This window comes from Vespula pensylvanica, chromosome 22 (genome assembly GCF_014466175.1).
Source record: "Vespula pensylvanica isolate Volc-1 chromosome 22, ASM1446617v1, whole genome shotgun sequence".
Classification (NCBI taxonomy): Eukaryota; Metazoa; Arthropoda; class Insecta; order Hymenoptera; family Vespidae; genus Vespula; species Vespula pensylvanica.
Window position 1 is genome coordinate 2,081,574 of NC_057706.1, and position 16,485 is coordinate 2,098,058.

The 16,485-nt window shown below is 34.0% G+C and overlaps 1 protein-coding gene across 10 annotated transcripts in view; it reads right to left on the bottom strand.

Annotated features, from left to right (window-relative positions):
• Positions 1-16,485, bottom strand: part of LOC122636535 (growth factor receptor-bound protein 14-like) — a 426,705-nt gene that overhangs the window by 304,231 nt on the left and 105,989 nt on the right. For 9 of the 10 annotated variants that reach the window (XM_043827858.1, XM_043827854.1, XM_043827857.1 and 6 more), the window contains one exon: positions 6,231-6,613. In XM_043827858.1, the coding sequence (XP_043683793.1) occupies positions 6,231-6,613 (383 nt within the window). Of the gene's footprint in view, positions 1-5,428; positions 5,458-6,230; positions 6,614-16,485 lie in introns of those variants that run through there. The other variant, XM_043827866.1, reaches the window with a different exon arrangement.

Below are 16,485 nucleotides of genomic sequence, written 5' to 3' on the forward strand. Positions count from 1 at the left end.
GAAAGACGAGAACGTGTCTCGTCCCTGCAACCTCTCTCTCTCTCTCTTTCTCTCTCTTTCTTATTCTCTGTCTTCTGAAAAAGAAAAAAGAAGGGTGGATAGCGAGAAGAAACGGTGGACGCGCTGGAGATGGATTTACGATTAACTCGGCGAGATGAACGGGCAGTAAAAGACGGTTCGGCGCCGTCAGGAGAGCATAAAGGCTCGTAAAAGCTAATGAGATGAGAGAGAAAGAGAGAGAGAAAGGGAAGAGAGAGAGAGAGAGAGAGAGAGAGAGAGAGAGAGAGAGAGAGAGAGTTATACGTACTATCTCTCTTTCTCTCTCTCTCTCTTTGTATCTCTCTCCCTTAGACGCAAAACGTCAGCCAAGGTCTCTCAGAAAATTCTCCCCTCTCATCCCTTTCTCCCTCTCTCTCTCTCGTTCTCCCTCTCTTTCACTCTCTCTTATTCCTTGTCTCTCTCTCTCTTTCTTATTCTTCAAGTACAACCGAAAGCTTCTGAGAGAAAGAAGCGATATGTTCGAGAGACAAATAAGATCCTCTTTCTCTATCATACGTCGTACACTCCGAATAATAATAATAATAATAATAATAATAATAATAATAATAAACGCTTTACGGCACCTTTACTATTTATTTCTTTCTCTCTCTCTCTCTCTCTCTCTCTCTCTCTCTCTCTCTCTCTCTTTCTCTCTCTCTCTCTCTTCCTCTGTTTTGTTTCTATTTCTTTTTTCTCTTTTACGAAAGACGAGACACACGCGATACCAGTAGTCATCCATAGAACGGCGAAGAGAACTCGTTTCCCTATCCTGCGTTCGTCGTGTCCTAGGTTAGACATTTACGATCTTATCTTTTTACGATAAGATCTACGCTCGATTGATGAAAAACGAGTGACCGTAAACGAGAGATGGCGAGATTAAGTGACTGATCTTTAAAAGGTCTCCTCGACGTTCTCCTTAAATCTTTAAGCGCCAAACATTCTTTTCATATATACCTACACACACACACACACACACACACACACACACACACACACACACACACACACACACACACACACACACACACACACACACACACACACACACACACACACACACACACACACACACACACACACACACACACACACACACACACACACACACACACACACACACACACACACACACACACACACACACACACACACACACACACACACACACACACACACACACACACACAGGCAGCACACAGGTATGCGATAAATATTAGATTTTTAAATGCGTTTTGTTGTTTTTTTCTTTTTTTTTTTTTTACGCCAGCATGAGAAACACTTCGTATAATCGTACTCAATGATACAAGCGAAACTCTCGACACGAATTTCGAACTAACGTTTCGCACGCTCTACATCGTTATTATTTTGATACATATTGTAGATATAGCGATTTCTAATACCGTAGAGAAAATAGAAAATCCTTCTTATCGGTTAAAGCGAAGATTCGATTCTGTGAAGATGTTAACGCAAATATGATAGAACACGATCGTCCGAAATTTATTCGTATCGAATAATAAATCTTCTTTTATTACGCGACAGCGTTAAACGAATAAATCCGTTAGTTATGTTTGCTACGACGATATTATCGTGTCACAGAATTTTTTGTTTCTTTTTTTCGATCTCGCGAATTTTCTTTCCTCTCTCTCTCTCTCTCTCTCTCTCTCTCTCTCTCCTTCTTCCATCAGTTCCGTTCGTCGTAGGCGTGCACAGAATTTCTTTTTTTTGTTCGATGTCAAGAAACATTCTTCTTTCTTTCTTTTTTTTTTTTCTTTCGATATAGCAAAAGAAAATTTTTTTAAAGAAAATCTCATCCTCCACGGGACTATCGAATTGAGAATTGACTAATTTCGGACGTACACGAAAATATAAAATTGTACGAATAAATGATGATCATTGGATTAAAAGGAGAAGAAAGAAAGAAAGAAAGAAAAAAAAAGATCATTGATCCTGCTTGATCCAACGCTTCTTATCTACCTTACGTTTTCTCATCTTACGTTTTCTTATCTTCTTCGCGTATTTCAAAGACGCGAAAGGATACAGCGAATTTACGATCGAGCGATTAATCGATAGAGCATTAATTATCGATAATTTGTAAAAGAGAGAAGGATAGAAAAGAGGAGAAAGAAGAACGAATGGAGACGAAAGGACGACTGTCGTTTAAATTTCGAACGTTCGATCTTTAATCGAAACGAGCGACGATATATCACGAGATGATCGAGAAGATCGCGATATAGATAAGTAAATTATAGATAGATATCGTTCGAAATTAGGAAAAAAAAGAAAAAGAAACGGGAAAAGATAAAGGCAAAGAATAAAAAAAAAAAAAGAAAAAAAAATAAGAAAGTCGTACGATTACCACATCTACATCCGCGCTTGACCGTAGATCCTCGACAAAAATCATAACGAAGCGGCTCGTTAGCGCAAAACGCGTTAACTCCATCGTACTTACGGGTATAGGTAAAAGGTAGAAGATATCTACATATGTGTTTATCTATGTACGTGTATGTTTCTACGTATGTGTATGTATCTATGTATGAGCCAATGCGTCGTATGTGTATAAGAAGAGGAACTTGCTTTTCGGGCTCGGTCATTCACTCCCGGAGCCACGAGTATCCTCTCTCTCTCTCTCTCTCTCTCTCTCTGTTTTTTTCTCTTCCCTTCTCTTGCTTCTCGTCTCCGTTCGAAATGCGCAGTAAACAAACCCACAGTCCGTTTACCTCGCTTTACCGAGCAACAGATTCCGATCATCATCTTCATCTTCTTCTTCTTCATCTTTTTCCTCATCTTCAACTTCATCTTCATCTTCATTTTCTTCCACTTCCTCTTCTTCTCTTTACTTCACTCTTTCATTCTTTCTTCCTTCCATCTCTCAAACGTCGTCTCGAAATCGCACGTTTCGATAGATATCGACGTCACCTGGTTAACGCGCGTTTCTCTTCGTCCCGTTGCATCCTCTTCCCCACCCCTTCTCTCAATATTTCTCTTTCTCTCTTTCTCTCTCTCTCTCTCTCTCTCTCTCTCTCTCTCTCTAGTTTATTTTTCTTTCTCGCGATTTCTTCATCGTACCATCCCCTACTCTTCTCCCCTCTCCTAACATCTCCCCTACTTATCCTCTATTTCCTCTTTCGATCAACGCGATTCGCGATTTTTCTCGCGTAATGAAGAACGGGAAAGAATGAATGATATGAGAGAAAGAGATAGGGATAGAGAGAAAGATAAAGAAATAAAGAGAGAGAGAGAGAGAGAGAGAGAGAGAGAGAGAGAATGGGCCTACTTTGAACGAACTGGAATTCCAAGGTGAAAATGAACGAGGATCGCGCGAGAACGTGGCACGTGAGTGGTAGGGTGGGGGTTGGAAGACGTAGAGGGTGGGGTGAGGTTTTAAGAAGAAGGAAGAGCCGAAGAGAAAAAGAAGAAGGAGAAAAAATCAGGCAAACCGAACTCGTTCGCAAAAGAGCAACAGCACTAACGGCAGAAGCAGAAAGCTTTTAAAGTCTATAAACGGACATGATTGTTAATTAAGAAGGGTTCTCGTTTATTAATTTTCTTCGAAGTGGAGTTCGTTCATTTTCTTCGGATTAAAATCACGTATCAGCGATAATACATCAATTGCAATAATCAGAACGTCGAAACAATACAAAATCGAAATTCTCGATAAGTTTTGTCAAAGGAAAACGCAATCGAATAATTTTGTACTAATTTCGATATAGACTACGATATAGATGTATTGTATGTAGGTATGGTCTCGATGATCGCTCATCTATGACCAATGGGATTTTAATATTATCAATTAAATGATAATAAAATAGGAAAGTAGATAAATTTTTAATAAGGCAGATAATGAAACATTCTTTTTTTATAGCGGAAACGAGCTGGTCAACGATCGATCATTAATTACCTTCCAATGATTTCTTTTCTTTTCAATGAAACGAAAAAGAAAAAAAAAAGAAATATGAAATTGCGAATTATGAAAAATAATGAAAATTCTGTTGTGATTATCAAGGTAAGAGAGAAAGAAAAAAGGAGAAAGACAAAACAGAAAGAAAAGACTGTGAGAATTAAAACTACAATCAATGTGAATGAAAAAATGAACCGTAAAGAGTATTCTGTAGCTATCACTTTTTATCGATCTTTCTCTCTCTCTCTCTCTCTCTCTCTCTCTCTCTCTCTCTCTCTCTCTCTCTCTCTCTCTCTCTCTCTCTCTGTCTCTCTTCTTCTATTGAAATTCGTCATTAAAAGAGATCGTTCATTCATAACGATTGAATAACGAGCCTAGTAGACCTAATAGCGTTCGTTAATTAGATCGTTATCTAATAACATACTTTTTATTTCTTTCTTTTCTTTCTCTTTTTCTTTTATTTTCTTTTTTCTTTGTCCTTCTTTGCGCGTGAGTAGTCTCAAGGAAGGAAGTACTTATCCATACTAGATGATTTCGATAATAATCGCAACGAATCGATCGAACGATTCAACAACAACAACAACAACAACAACAACAACAATTATAGAATCCGGACAAAAAAAAATAAAATAAAAAGAGACGCTTGAAACGCGAGTATTTATTAAATTCTTTGCTGTTTACTTCGTTATTTGTCTTGTTTCTTTTTTTCATTTCCTTTTCTCGTTTTCGTTCTTTTAATATAAACGGTCAGATTTACGAAACGCGACGGTGTCGTGCGACGAATAAGTTACTTATAATTCGCACGCAAATCAGGCTAAGGTGGCCTTTGCACCGTTTTGCTGTCGACCTTAAACAACATCGGGTCGACGAACGTAGGTATTTACGTACTTACGTACGTACTTGCTTGCTTGCTTGCTTACGTCGTCGTCGTTTGTAAAAAAGGAAATCTTTCATAAGATCGAAACATTCGACGTCGATGTACTACGATGAATAAAACGTTGAAAAATTTGTTATGACGGATATCAAAGGAAATTTCATATCGTTTATTCAAATTCACTCGTAATTCGTACTGCCTTTTTGCGAATAAGTAAATATTAGATATATCTTTTTTAAAGATAGTTTATGACGCTTAGAATATTATATTTTAAATATTGTTATGATATTTAGAAATAGAAAAATATATATAATATATACAAATAAAAAAAAGGTATATATAGGTATAATAAGGTAAGTATGCATAATAAGTGCATATTTGTGTGTGCTTTCTATGCAAACATCTATGTACATACATGCATATATATATATATATATATAAATATATACATATGTACAAAAAAAAAAAAATATAAGAATATATTTATCAAGGAATGATTTTACTCGTTCTTTTGAGTATCGTCAAATTCTATTCTACGTTTTATATTAAAGTATCAAAACCTGGCCGATCCTTGGATGCGCATAGCCGTAGGAGGATCCGTGAAAAAGACAACTTACCGTTCAGTAGAAATTCCAGAAAAGCGTCACTGTTCCGATGTGAAAGAAGTTACTCGTGCGCCATCGCTATAATACTCGACACAAGACAGGCTAAGAATTTCGTATAAAAATTGCTAATGTGTCGCGACGTCGACGAACGAATACGTGCACCAATGAAACCAAAGCATTACGACATTAAACACGCGAAAACGACATATAAAGACGAACTTTCGTAATAATATAATTTACGCGAGTCGGGCGAATAGAAAAATTATAATAAAAGAATTTATCGAGTAAATACGATCTACATAGATCTCTTTCATAGATTTAATTATTTTAGATCGGTTAACGAGTACTCAACGATCTACGATAAGAAAGAAGATTAATTATAAGATTATGACGATAAAAAATAATATACGTACGTTTACCACGATAAACGTGTTAAACTCGCGAGTTTTGAGAAAAGAAAAGAAAAAAAGAAGATAGTGTAACAAAAGAATATTCCGCCCAAACCATCATCTATCCCCATAAAAATTCGTTCTCTATCGGAGATCTTTTAATTTTTTTCTTGTTTTTTTTTGATAACTAGATTCGATGAAAAGTAGCCGTTTCGGATAACGATAGACGAAAAATAATAAACGATTTTTCGTACGATGATAATAATAATAATAATAATAGTAATAGTAATAGTAATAATAATAATAATAATAATAATAATAATAATCTAATCGAATCACGTTTCGAGAAGATATCACGATTCTCCGTGGAGATTGTTTTTTTCCGGTTTATTCGAATAGAAAAGGTCGACGATTGTTGAACTTACTGCACATCTTCAAGCATCGTCTGCGAGTTTCTATCAGCCAACTTCCATGGTGTCCGGTAGTTTTGCCTGATAGGTGAGACCTAAAAGCACCTGCAAGTTTGGAGAAACGTTTCGACAGGAGATCGGCACGATCGATTCTCGGATTATCGAGTTCGTCGAGTTCTTCGATGTGATTGCCAATGATCGATCCTGCGAGACGATCGATCGAATTTCGTACGGCCTCATCGGTTATGTTACGATGTAGACAGCTCTCAACAGGAAGTATCGTATAGGATGAGCTTCTGCAAATGCCGACCTCGACCTCAACGCCGGCATCCTCTCGAGTAGCGCTGGTCAGCAACGTCGATTCGGATTTGGTGCTGCTTCCTACCATATCGACGGCACTGCAAAACAGAAGTTAATGTCGGTAATGTAGTTACAGTGGTTAACGACGATTAAATTGGTTCGATCGGTATCTTATCGTTCGTTGCAAATTTCTTTATATCGAATTTCTTTATTACCATATCTCGGTTACACTTTCTTTTTTTTTTTTTTTAATTGTTTTTTATAAACGTTTAATATACAAACGAATTTATCAGAATATATTAATGGTACGATATGCAAAACGTCGATATATCTTTTATCGATTTTATAAATCACAAAAAGAGAATGATAATAACAATAATAATTATAGTAATATTATTATTATTAGTTTATTATTGCATACTATCGTATATCCATATTATTCATTATTATTTTATTATTATTAATCTATAAAATAATAATTTCATGCTAGTCAGTAATAATAATCTTTCGATTTTACTGATAATGCAAATGGAACTTCTTCCTTGCTAAATGATCAAACGTACAATGAACCCGAATAAGTTAATTTCCAATACTTCGATATAGCAGTATTCGATTGATTCGTGTTTACGAAAATAATATAAACAGTTACAAAACGGTTAGCTATGGTTCTCGGCTTTCGGAGAACGTTCTAATTCAATAACGATAACGTACTATGAAATCCGTAACGTCGATAACAATACGCGTGATAATATTAATTAATTGTTTTCTCCCTCTCTATAGTATTGTTTCTCCCTCTTCCTCATCCTTCCTTCCACCCCTATCTCACTCTCTCGTTTCCCTTCGTACTTTGTTTGCTACGAACTATATAAAAGTATCGACCTTTTAACGCAAAAATCGGGTATGTATTTTAAACTTCGCTGGTCTAGTTCAAAATCTATCGGGTTGTATATTTTGTGTGTGTGTGTGTGCGTGTGTGTGTGTGTGTCTGTGTGTGTAGTCGCTAAAGGCCAGGTAAGCTTTTAACCAATAATACTTTTCGTTTACTTTTTTGGACTTGAAAACTTTTCCATTGAGATTTCATCACTCTCTTTCTCTCTCTTTCATATTCTCTCTCGAGGTTTAAAAAAAAAAAAAAAAAAAAAAAGAAAGAGAAAGAAAAGAAATATGTTCGCGTTCGATCTTATCGTTTTTCATAACATTGTCTTGCAATAAAAAATATAAAATTAATCGATTATATACATACATATATGTATATATATATATATATATGTGTATAAAATTAATTAATTTTTATATCATATAGATATTTCACGAATATATTTCAATTTAGAAATTAATTTACAATATACACAGAAAAATTCTTAAATAAAAATAAATCGAAATCATTCATCGGTAGATGGGAAGTAAATCGAACGAAACGTTAACACCTTAAGTTCAAGTTATGCACCGATCGATTTGCAATAATAAGAAAGAAAGAAATTCAAGTTTTCAAGAGATAGATAAAACAAAATAGAGGAAAGAAAAAATAGAAAAACAAAAAAAAAAAAAAAAAAGAAAAAAGAAAAAGAGAGAAAAACAACAAGTATAAAACAGAAGAGATTCTCGAAGCTTGTCGCGAAGATAAGTCAAGATATCTGTTTTATCCGTGCTAGGAAATGAAAACCAAACGAGTTGAAAGAAAAGACGACAACGACGTAGAGAACTACGCGACTAGGATGATATTACCGTGGACCAAAGCTTTTCTCTTCTTTCTTTTCTTTTTTTTTTTTTTTTTCTTTTATCTTTTTCCTATTTTTCCCGCGTGTTTCGTACGAGTCACTCGTCGACCGACTAAAAAGAACAAGAAGATAAAGAAGATCAAGAAGAAGAAGAAGAAGAAAAAGAAGATAAAGAAGATAAAGAAGAAGATGAAGAAGAAGAAGAAGAAGAAGAAGAAGAAGAAGAAGGAATAGTGCCAACGACAACCAACGCCAACAACCTCCTTTTCTCTCTCACCTACCAACGGCACACTCCAACCGGAAAAGGAACTATCGATCGGGACGAGCCGCGTTCAATTATTCTGGGAAAGCTTTCGCGTTTCATCTCGCACACAACTACTATTACTACTACTACTAATACACAAACGCATGTACTTACATACACACGCACAAACATACGTAGATAGACATAAGTACACACGACCACCCCCACTCACCCATTCGCCCACTCATCCATTCACCCATTCACCTATTCACCCACTCACTCATTCACCCATTTACTCGTTCACCCACCCATCCACTCACTCACTCAGTCATTCACTCCGCCCACTTTACCGCCCATTCTTCCTTTCTTTATTCCACACATTCACGTCTTCATTTCGAATTCGTTGCGTCCTAAACGCACGTTATACCCCTTAACTCTGCCATTCTCACCTCGTTTCTTTCTAACGTGCACCATTCCTCCATTCTCTTCTTCTTCAACCCCTTATTCACCCTTGCCAACTCTCGCGATCACCCCACCAACACTTCTCTAACTTTGATCTGTATTTTCTTTTCTGTATTTTCTTTTTCTTTCTATTTTTTTCCTTTGTCTTGTTTTGTTTTTTCTTTTATTTTCGCATAAAATGAGGGAGGAAGCGACAGAGAAAGATAGAGAAAGAAAAAGAGAGATAAAGATAGATAGAGAGAGAGAGAGAGAGAGAGAGAGAGAGAGAGAGAGAGAAACAAATAGAAGTATTTTCGTATTCACAGATAAACGATAACGAGTGTAAATTCTACTTGGTATTATAGGAACGAAAAAGTATGAATAAATTAATGCGATTTTTTATCTTCGATTGCACTCTTTTTCTACATCTTCGTTGCAAGTTATCCTTTTTTTAACTTTATCATTCTCAATACATTGCATTCTGCAATATCAATGTATGCGAAGAATTGTATTTTCTTTCCTTTTTTTTTTATTTTGGCAAAAAAGAGATAGATAGATAGAGAGAGAGAGAGAGAGAGAGAGAAAAGGAAACAAATAGAAGTATTTTCGTATTCAGAGATAAACGATAACGAGTGTAAATTCAACGTAGTATTATAGGAACGAAGAAGTATGAATAAATTAATGCGATTTTTTATCTTCGATTGCACTCTCTTTTTAAATCTTCGATGCACTTTATGCTTTTTTTTAATTCTGTCATTCTCAATACATCGAATTTTAAAGAATTGTATTTTCTTTGCTTTTTCTTTATTCTCGGGAAAAAGAGAGAAAGAGATAGAAAGATAAAGAGAGGGGGGAAACAAATAGAAGTATTTTCGTAATCAGAGATAAACGATAACGAGTGTAGTAACTTCGTCGTGATATCACAGGGAGAGCACAAAATATGGATGAATTAATGCGATTTTTTATCTTCGATTGCATTTTTTTTTTTTTTTTTTTTTTTGGTTTCTTTGATATCCTCGTCGCACGTTATCCTTTTTAAATTTATCATTCTCACTCTTATTTCGTTTCGAAGATTTGCATTCCCTTTCTTTTTCTTTTTCGATGAAGAAATGATGGATAAAGAGAGAGAAAGAGAGAAAAAGAGAGAGTGGGAGAGAGAAAACAAGAAAGATAAAAAATATAAAAAAGTATTATAGCATTCACAAATAAAGAACAACAAATGTAACTCCGTGGTAATATTACAGAAAAAGAAAAATATTTTTTTCATATTTTCGTTGCACATCATCCTTCTTTTAACTTTATCATTTTTACCTCATTTCATTCTAAACATATCTTTTTTCTTTTTCTCTTTTTTTTTTTTTTTTAGGAAGAAAAACATACGCGGATATATGCATACATACATACAAATATATATATATATATATATATATATATAGAGATATATTATATATATATAGAGAGAGAGAGAAGATAGAAAAAAATATAGTATTATTTACATTCAGAGATAAAGTGTAACTTTATCGTAATATTATAAATAGGAAAAAAAAATGTGGATAAAGTAATAAGATGTTTCATCTTCGATCATATTTTTTTTCCATATCGTCGAATTCGTTATCCTTCTTTTAACTTTATCATACCCATCTCGTTTCATTCTACCACTCCTGATATTTTTTTCCAGAGAAAAAAGACAGAGAAGAGAGACAAAAAGACACATACGAAGAAAGAGAGAGAGAGAGAGAGAGAGAGAGAGAGAGAGAGAGAGAGAGAGAGAGAGAGAGAGAGAGAGAGAGAGAGAGAAATAAAAACAAGTAGAATTAATATTACATTCACAACCAAACATGGCGTATCTTTATCGTAATATTATAATAACGAGAAAATATGGACTAAATTAATGCGACTTTTTATCTTCGATCGGTCATTTTCCTCTTTTTTTATTCTTTTCATATCCTTTTTTCTTTTCTTCTTGTTTTTTCTTTTTCTCTTCTCTTTCACTCCTTTCTCTCTCCTTTTTTCTCTCTTTGTGTTTCTCTACTAGTTGGGTTCTACATACTTTTCTAGATACATAGATAACTACATAGTTATCATGAACTTGCTCCAATACGTTCTTTGTAGCGAATCCTATCCCTTCTGGGTTTAAAGTTTTCCGTATCCCTTGTAAGAACGAGAAAGAGTAAAATAAAATAGAATGGAGAAAGATAAAAAGATAGAAAGAAAGAAAGATAGAAAGAAAGAAAGAAAGAAAGAAAGAAAGAAAGAAAGAAAGAAAGAACGGCACTGAGTTTTTCACCTCGATCGATCGTCCATCCAACCCCTTTTCCACCCCAATCCACCCTCTACCCTCTCACCTCTGGTCGAACGAAGTCGCACCGATCTTAACTTTCTTTTTTTTTTGTCTTTCCTTACTCTATCGAGTCTGTTCTCGATTGTCTTTCTTATTATTGTTCGTGAGATTGAATTATAAAAAAAATCTCGTAGCTCGAGCAGATCTATATCGGCATCATTGAAACTAAGTAGATACGCCGTCTTCGTGTGCTTTTCTTTTATTTTCTTTTTCTTTTTTTTTCTTTTAACGTTATGATAAAAATTTCTTACAGCTTCGGAGAAGTTTACTTTCTCTTATTTTCTTTCTTCTTTTCTTTTCCTTTTTTTTTTGTTTTTTGGTCTCTTTCATTCTTCTTCTTCTTCTTTTTTTTCTTCTTCTTTTTTTTCCGTTTACGCTCAACCGCAAGCGTAAGAGATGATAATAAAGTTACTTCGAAATATTTGCGCGATAACGAAATATTTAATTTCGGGGGATACAGTTACGTCGTATTTTGTAATATCACGAATTGGAAATCCCCATGGTGAAAAAAATGCACTCGCTCGGAAGAATTTTGCAACGTTTCAAAGGAAGATCGAGCGTATCGTATTTGTTAAATTATTATAATAATTAGATATAATAGGGAAAAGGAAATAAAGAGAAAAAGAAACATACGTTGTAATATAATAATTGCCGAAATCGGTTGTTCCTCTTTTTTCTCTCTCTTTGTTTTTTAATCCTTTTCAATTTCATTTTTCTTTTTCCTTTTCTTTTTTTTTTTTTTTTTTATTTCTTTAGAAATAATCATAAAAACGGTTGTACGAGTCTCTCGTAAATTAAATTTCAAGAGAAGAGACATTTGAACGTTTCGTCGTCGTCGTAGTCGTCGTCCTCGTTCGGACATTTTTAATTGTTTCATTTGTCAGTGTTCTAAAAAAATTTTTTATATAACCGATGCTTTCGTAAACTTTTACAAAGGAAGGAACTTATTTAATAATATTACAAAACGTATCGTACGCGCATGATCGACTCGAATAAAGATCATTGTCATTCCTACGAAGTTCTAATAAGAAAATTTATTTATACGAAATTTATAATACGATTCAACGAGAAAGCTCCGATGATGTAGAATATATTTCGGTGGGAGGTTATTCGTCAAAAAAAAAAGCAACAAAAAAAAAAAAAAGAAAGAAAAAGAACGAAGATTCAATCTTCATTGAAATCAAATCGCAATCATTGATCCTTCGACAAAAATTTCATAAATCATTTCTGACACATATGCGTTTCGTCTATCGTAATCGATATTAAAATTTAGTTTTTGTATCCTTTTTAAAGACTCGAAAACAAACGTTAAAAATGATTGTAACGTTACATCGATGTAAGTATGTAACAGGAGATCATCGTGATGCTCGTTATAATCGTGATTATGCAATCTTCAAAGAGATAGATATCGATAAGAGAATAAAGAGGTCACGAACGATATTACGTTGCACCGATACCTCGTAAATATCGTTACATTAAGCCAACAATCGTCGTAACGCGGATAGGTAAGTAGAACGTTGTTTTAATGTTGTAGCTTCGAACGGATCTGGCCGACTATAAAACCAAGAGAATCAAACGAAATCAAGCTCGTAAACGATTTCGTGTAGTCGACGTTAAACGAACGAAGACAAACGTTTCCGTGTCACGGAATTTCTCGTAAAGCGTACGTAGTATTGCTAAATTCGCGTTTTAAATCGCTTTGATAACTAATCCTTCGATTTAAAAAAGAAAAAAAAAAAATATTCAAATCGATATATGGTATTATTCGAATTATCTCTATTACGAACGAACGAATGTAACAGACGATTTAAATTGTTAAAAAAAAAAAAAAAAAAAAAAAAAAGAAAAATATATATACATATATGAAAGCCTTGACAGACGTGCGTTTCGTAATTTCATATCGAGATAACTTCTTTCGAATATATTTTTTTTCCGTTCGACGTGAACAATTTTTTATAATTGTTCTTTTTTTTTTCTTATTTTAATTTTCTTTTTTTTTTGTTTTACATATCCGAAGGATAGTTTAGAGTATTTTATTTACGGATATACAAGCTATAAAGTAGGCTACATAGCGATCGTGTTTGTTCATTCCCTCTCTCTTTCTCTCTCTCTCTCTCTCTCTCTCTCTCTCTCTCTCTCTTTCTCTTTCTCTCTTCAGAGAAGATGTACGATCGAGATGGAAGGAAATTGTGAAGTTGCTTGCACTAGAAATGCATTGATTGAGTGATTTATGATCATGATTTGTGATACGCGATTCATGTTCTATGTTCTCATGATACGTGTACCATAATGGGGCGATGGTAGTATGGTTTCTATGAATCTGGCACACATCATAGCATATGAAGTACCAATTTCGTGTAGCATAGTAACACGATAGTTCATACGAAATCTTATCATGAAATCTTTCGAGCAGAAAGTAAAAAAATGAAAAAAGAAAAAAAAAAAAAATGAAATGATGCAGATCAATATTATCAGTTAGCAGATACTTATTTTACAGATACTTATGTATATATTGAACTTTTTAAATGTATGTACATATATTTTTTTTTTATCGCCTGATGATCTGAATTAACGAGATTGTAAAATACATGATTAGTTCGATAAAAAAGAAAGGTAGTACTAACTGTTAGAGAAAAATACTATTAGAAAAATATTTTTCATTGAAACATTTTTAATGATGTACGTCATCGTTGACGATAATTAATATGTATACTATAATAATAATATTATACGTGTGACAGTAAATATCAATTCTCATCATTATAGTTTATTAGTAAAGATTTTTCCTTGAAGAAGAATTTTATCAGTAAGAAAAAATAAATCTCAATCGTAGGTTGGAAGAAAGAAAAAGAGAAAAAAAAAAAAGTATTACGATACTGACCTATCCTTACCCTCCTTTGCTTTATCTCTTCCCAAGTACTCCTCTCTCTCTTTTATTATCTCGATCTCATTGAGTTATATAGGACTCTTATGTATATAGATAAAAATTCGTTCAATAATCGATAGGCCAGATTAATTCGCGATACGATTGAATAATATTACATACTATCGTAAGAAGGATTCCGAAATCGATCACGGTAAGTAAGTATCTAAGAAACTAAATAACTATCTAACTAACTAACTAACTAACTAAGCAAGTAAGTAAGTAAGTAAGTAAGTAAATAAGTAAGTAAGTATGTACTTACTTCCTCCTTAAACCATATTCAGTAGGAAGATTATTCCGATAGACTTTTTGATATTCGACGACGATGATCCACCCACCTCCCAAGAGTTATAGCTACGACGAGTTTTACGACGGTTTACAGAGGTTTACAAGGGGTGGATAGGGGGGTAGTGGACCAGAGAAGGAAATGTAGTTTCACGTAAATATATGTGTATACATGTACGTGTATACGTAGACATATATGAATGTATGTATGTATTTCTATCTTCCATTATCCTTTTCTACTTGTACGTCTTGTACATTACTATATTGCGACATTCGAGTAAAACATTACGGCTGCTGAACGCCAGTTCTCGATGATAAATGACGTACTGAGGGGAAATAATCGGTTGTCTTTCTCTCGTCTTTCCTATGACTCCTTCCAATCCCATTGCTACCATCACCATCACTACCATCACCACCATTCTTTACCCCTCTTCAGATATTTTCTTTTTCTTTTTCTCTTTCTGTTTCTCTTTCTTTCTTTTTCTCTCTTTCTCTCTTTCTTACTTTCTTACTGTATGTAACTCATATAGCAGGACAGCTTTGAAAGGCTTCCTGCAAATACGTCTACTTCAATTATCGTCTTTGACGATAAACGTCTCGTCGAAGCCGTTTCAAGTCATCGTAAGTAAAGAGAAAAGAAGAGAGCGAGAGAGAGAGAGAGAGAGGGAGAATGAAACATAAAGAAATAAGATGAAGGTTAATAACATCGTTCGTACTTTTTATATTCGATGGATCAATTTAATTTATATATATATATATATTTTTCTCTTTCTCTCTCTTTCTTTATCTTTCTTCTTCTCTTTTTTCCATTTATTATTATTTTATTTTATTTCTATTCCGATCAAACTACCCTATTCACGATCAATTCATCCCGATCGAATAACATCGTAATTGGAAACAATTGGATCTTGAAAGAATCGTATCAATTGAAATCATTCATATCTATTTTTTTTTTAAATTTCGATAGTTGTAAAAGAAAGAGAAAGAAAAAAAAGAAAATAAAGAAAATTTATATCGTAACGATGGCGATAAGCAAGCATCTTTCTATGAATCACTCGATCAACTATTCAATTCCTTCAAAATCATTTTTATTCCTTTCTTTGCGATTTGATTAACGTGATAACGAATATCTCTTCTCATTGCAATCGATGAACTCGCAATAGACTTTTTAATTAATCCCTTTTGATCTGGAATTCAAATAACAGTCAGATAACGATAACGTTACGTTCGATCCTTTTTTCGACATTAATCGATATGCACAAGCATACGAGGACTATTACAATTATTCGATGATAGAGTATTAATAACATCATCGTCGTCATCATCATCATCATCATCATCATCATCATCATCATCATCATCATCATCATCATCATCATCATTATTATTATTATTATTATCATCATTACCAGTATCATTTTGATTTGAATTTTATACTTTCAATTTTCTCTTATATTCGATAATATTCATATTTCGATATTTTCCAATATTATCAAACCTATGGTTTCGTTTTTTTACTTTTCTTTTTCTTTTTCTTTCTTTTTTTTTTTTACTATTTAGGTATAACGGCTAGAATATCGCTTTCGCTGCTGCGACATTGAAAAGTGATTTTCCTCTTATACACACACACACACACACACACACACACATATATATATATATATATATATATATATATATAACACACGCATGTACAATCCCAAGCCACGAAATAAATGGTTTCGAGCGTTGAGGGGAGGTTATGAGGGACTAGGCTGTGAGGGATGGGCTGGGGGAGGGACAGGGTAGTAGCGAGAGAGACGCGAATAACGAATTTCCGCGAATTTCGACGCAAAGAGAAGAATAAAAAATAAAAAAGAAAGTAAGAGGAAAAATAAAGTACATCTTCGGTAATCCATTCCGTCGATTTCGATATGCGGCTTCAACGTCGACTAGTTCGGATTAGTCGGATTATTCTCTCGTCGCAATTCGTTTGTTCATGAATGTGGAAACGTCTAAACACGAGAGGAAAGAAAAAG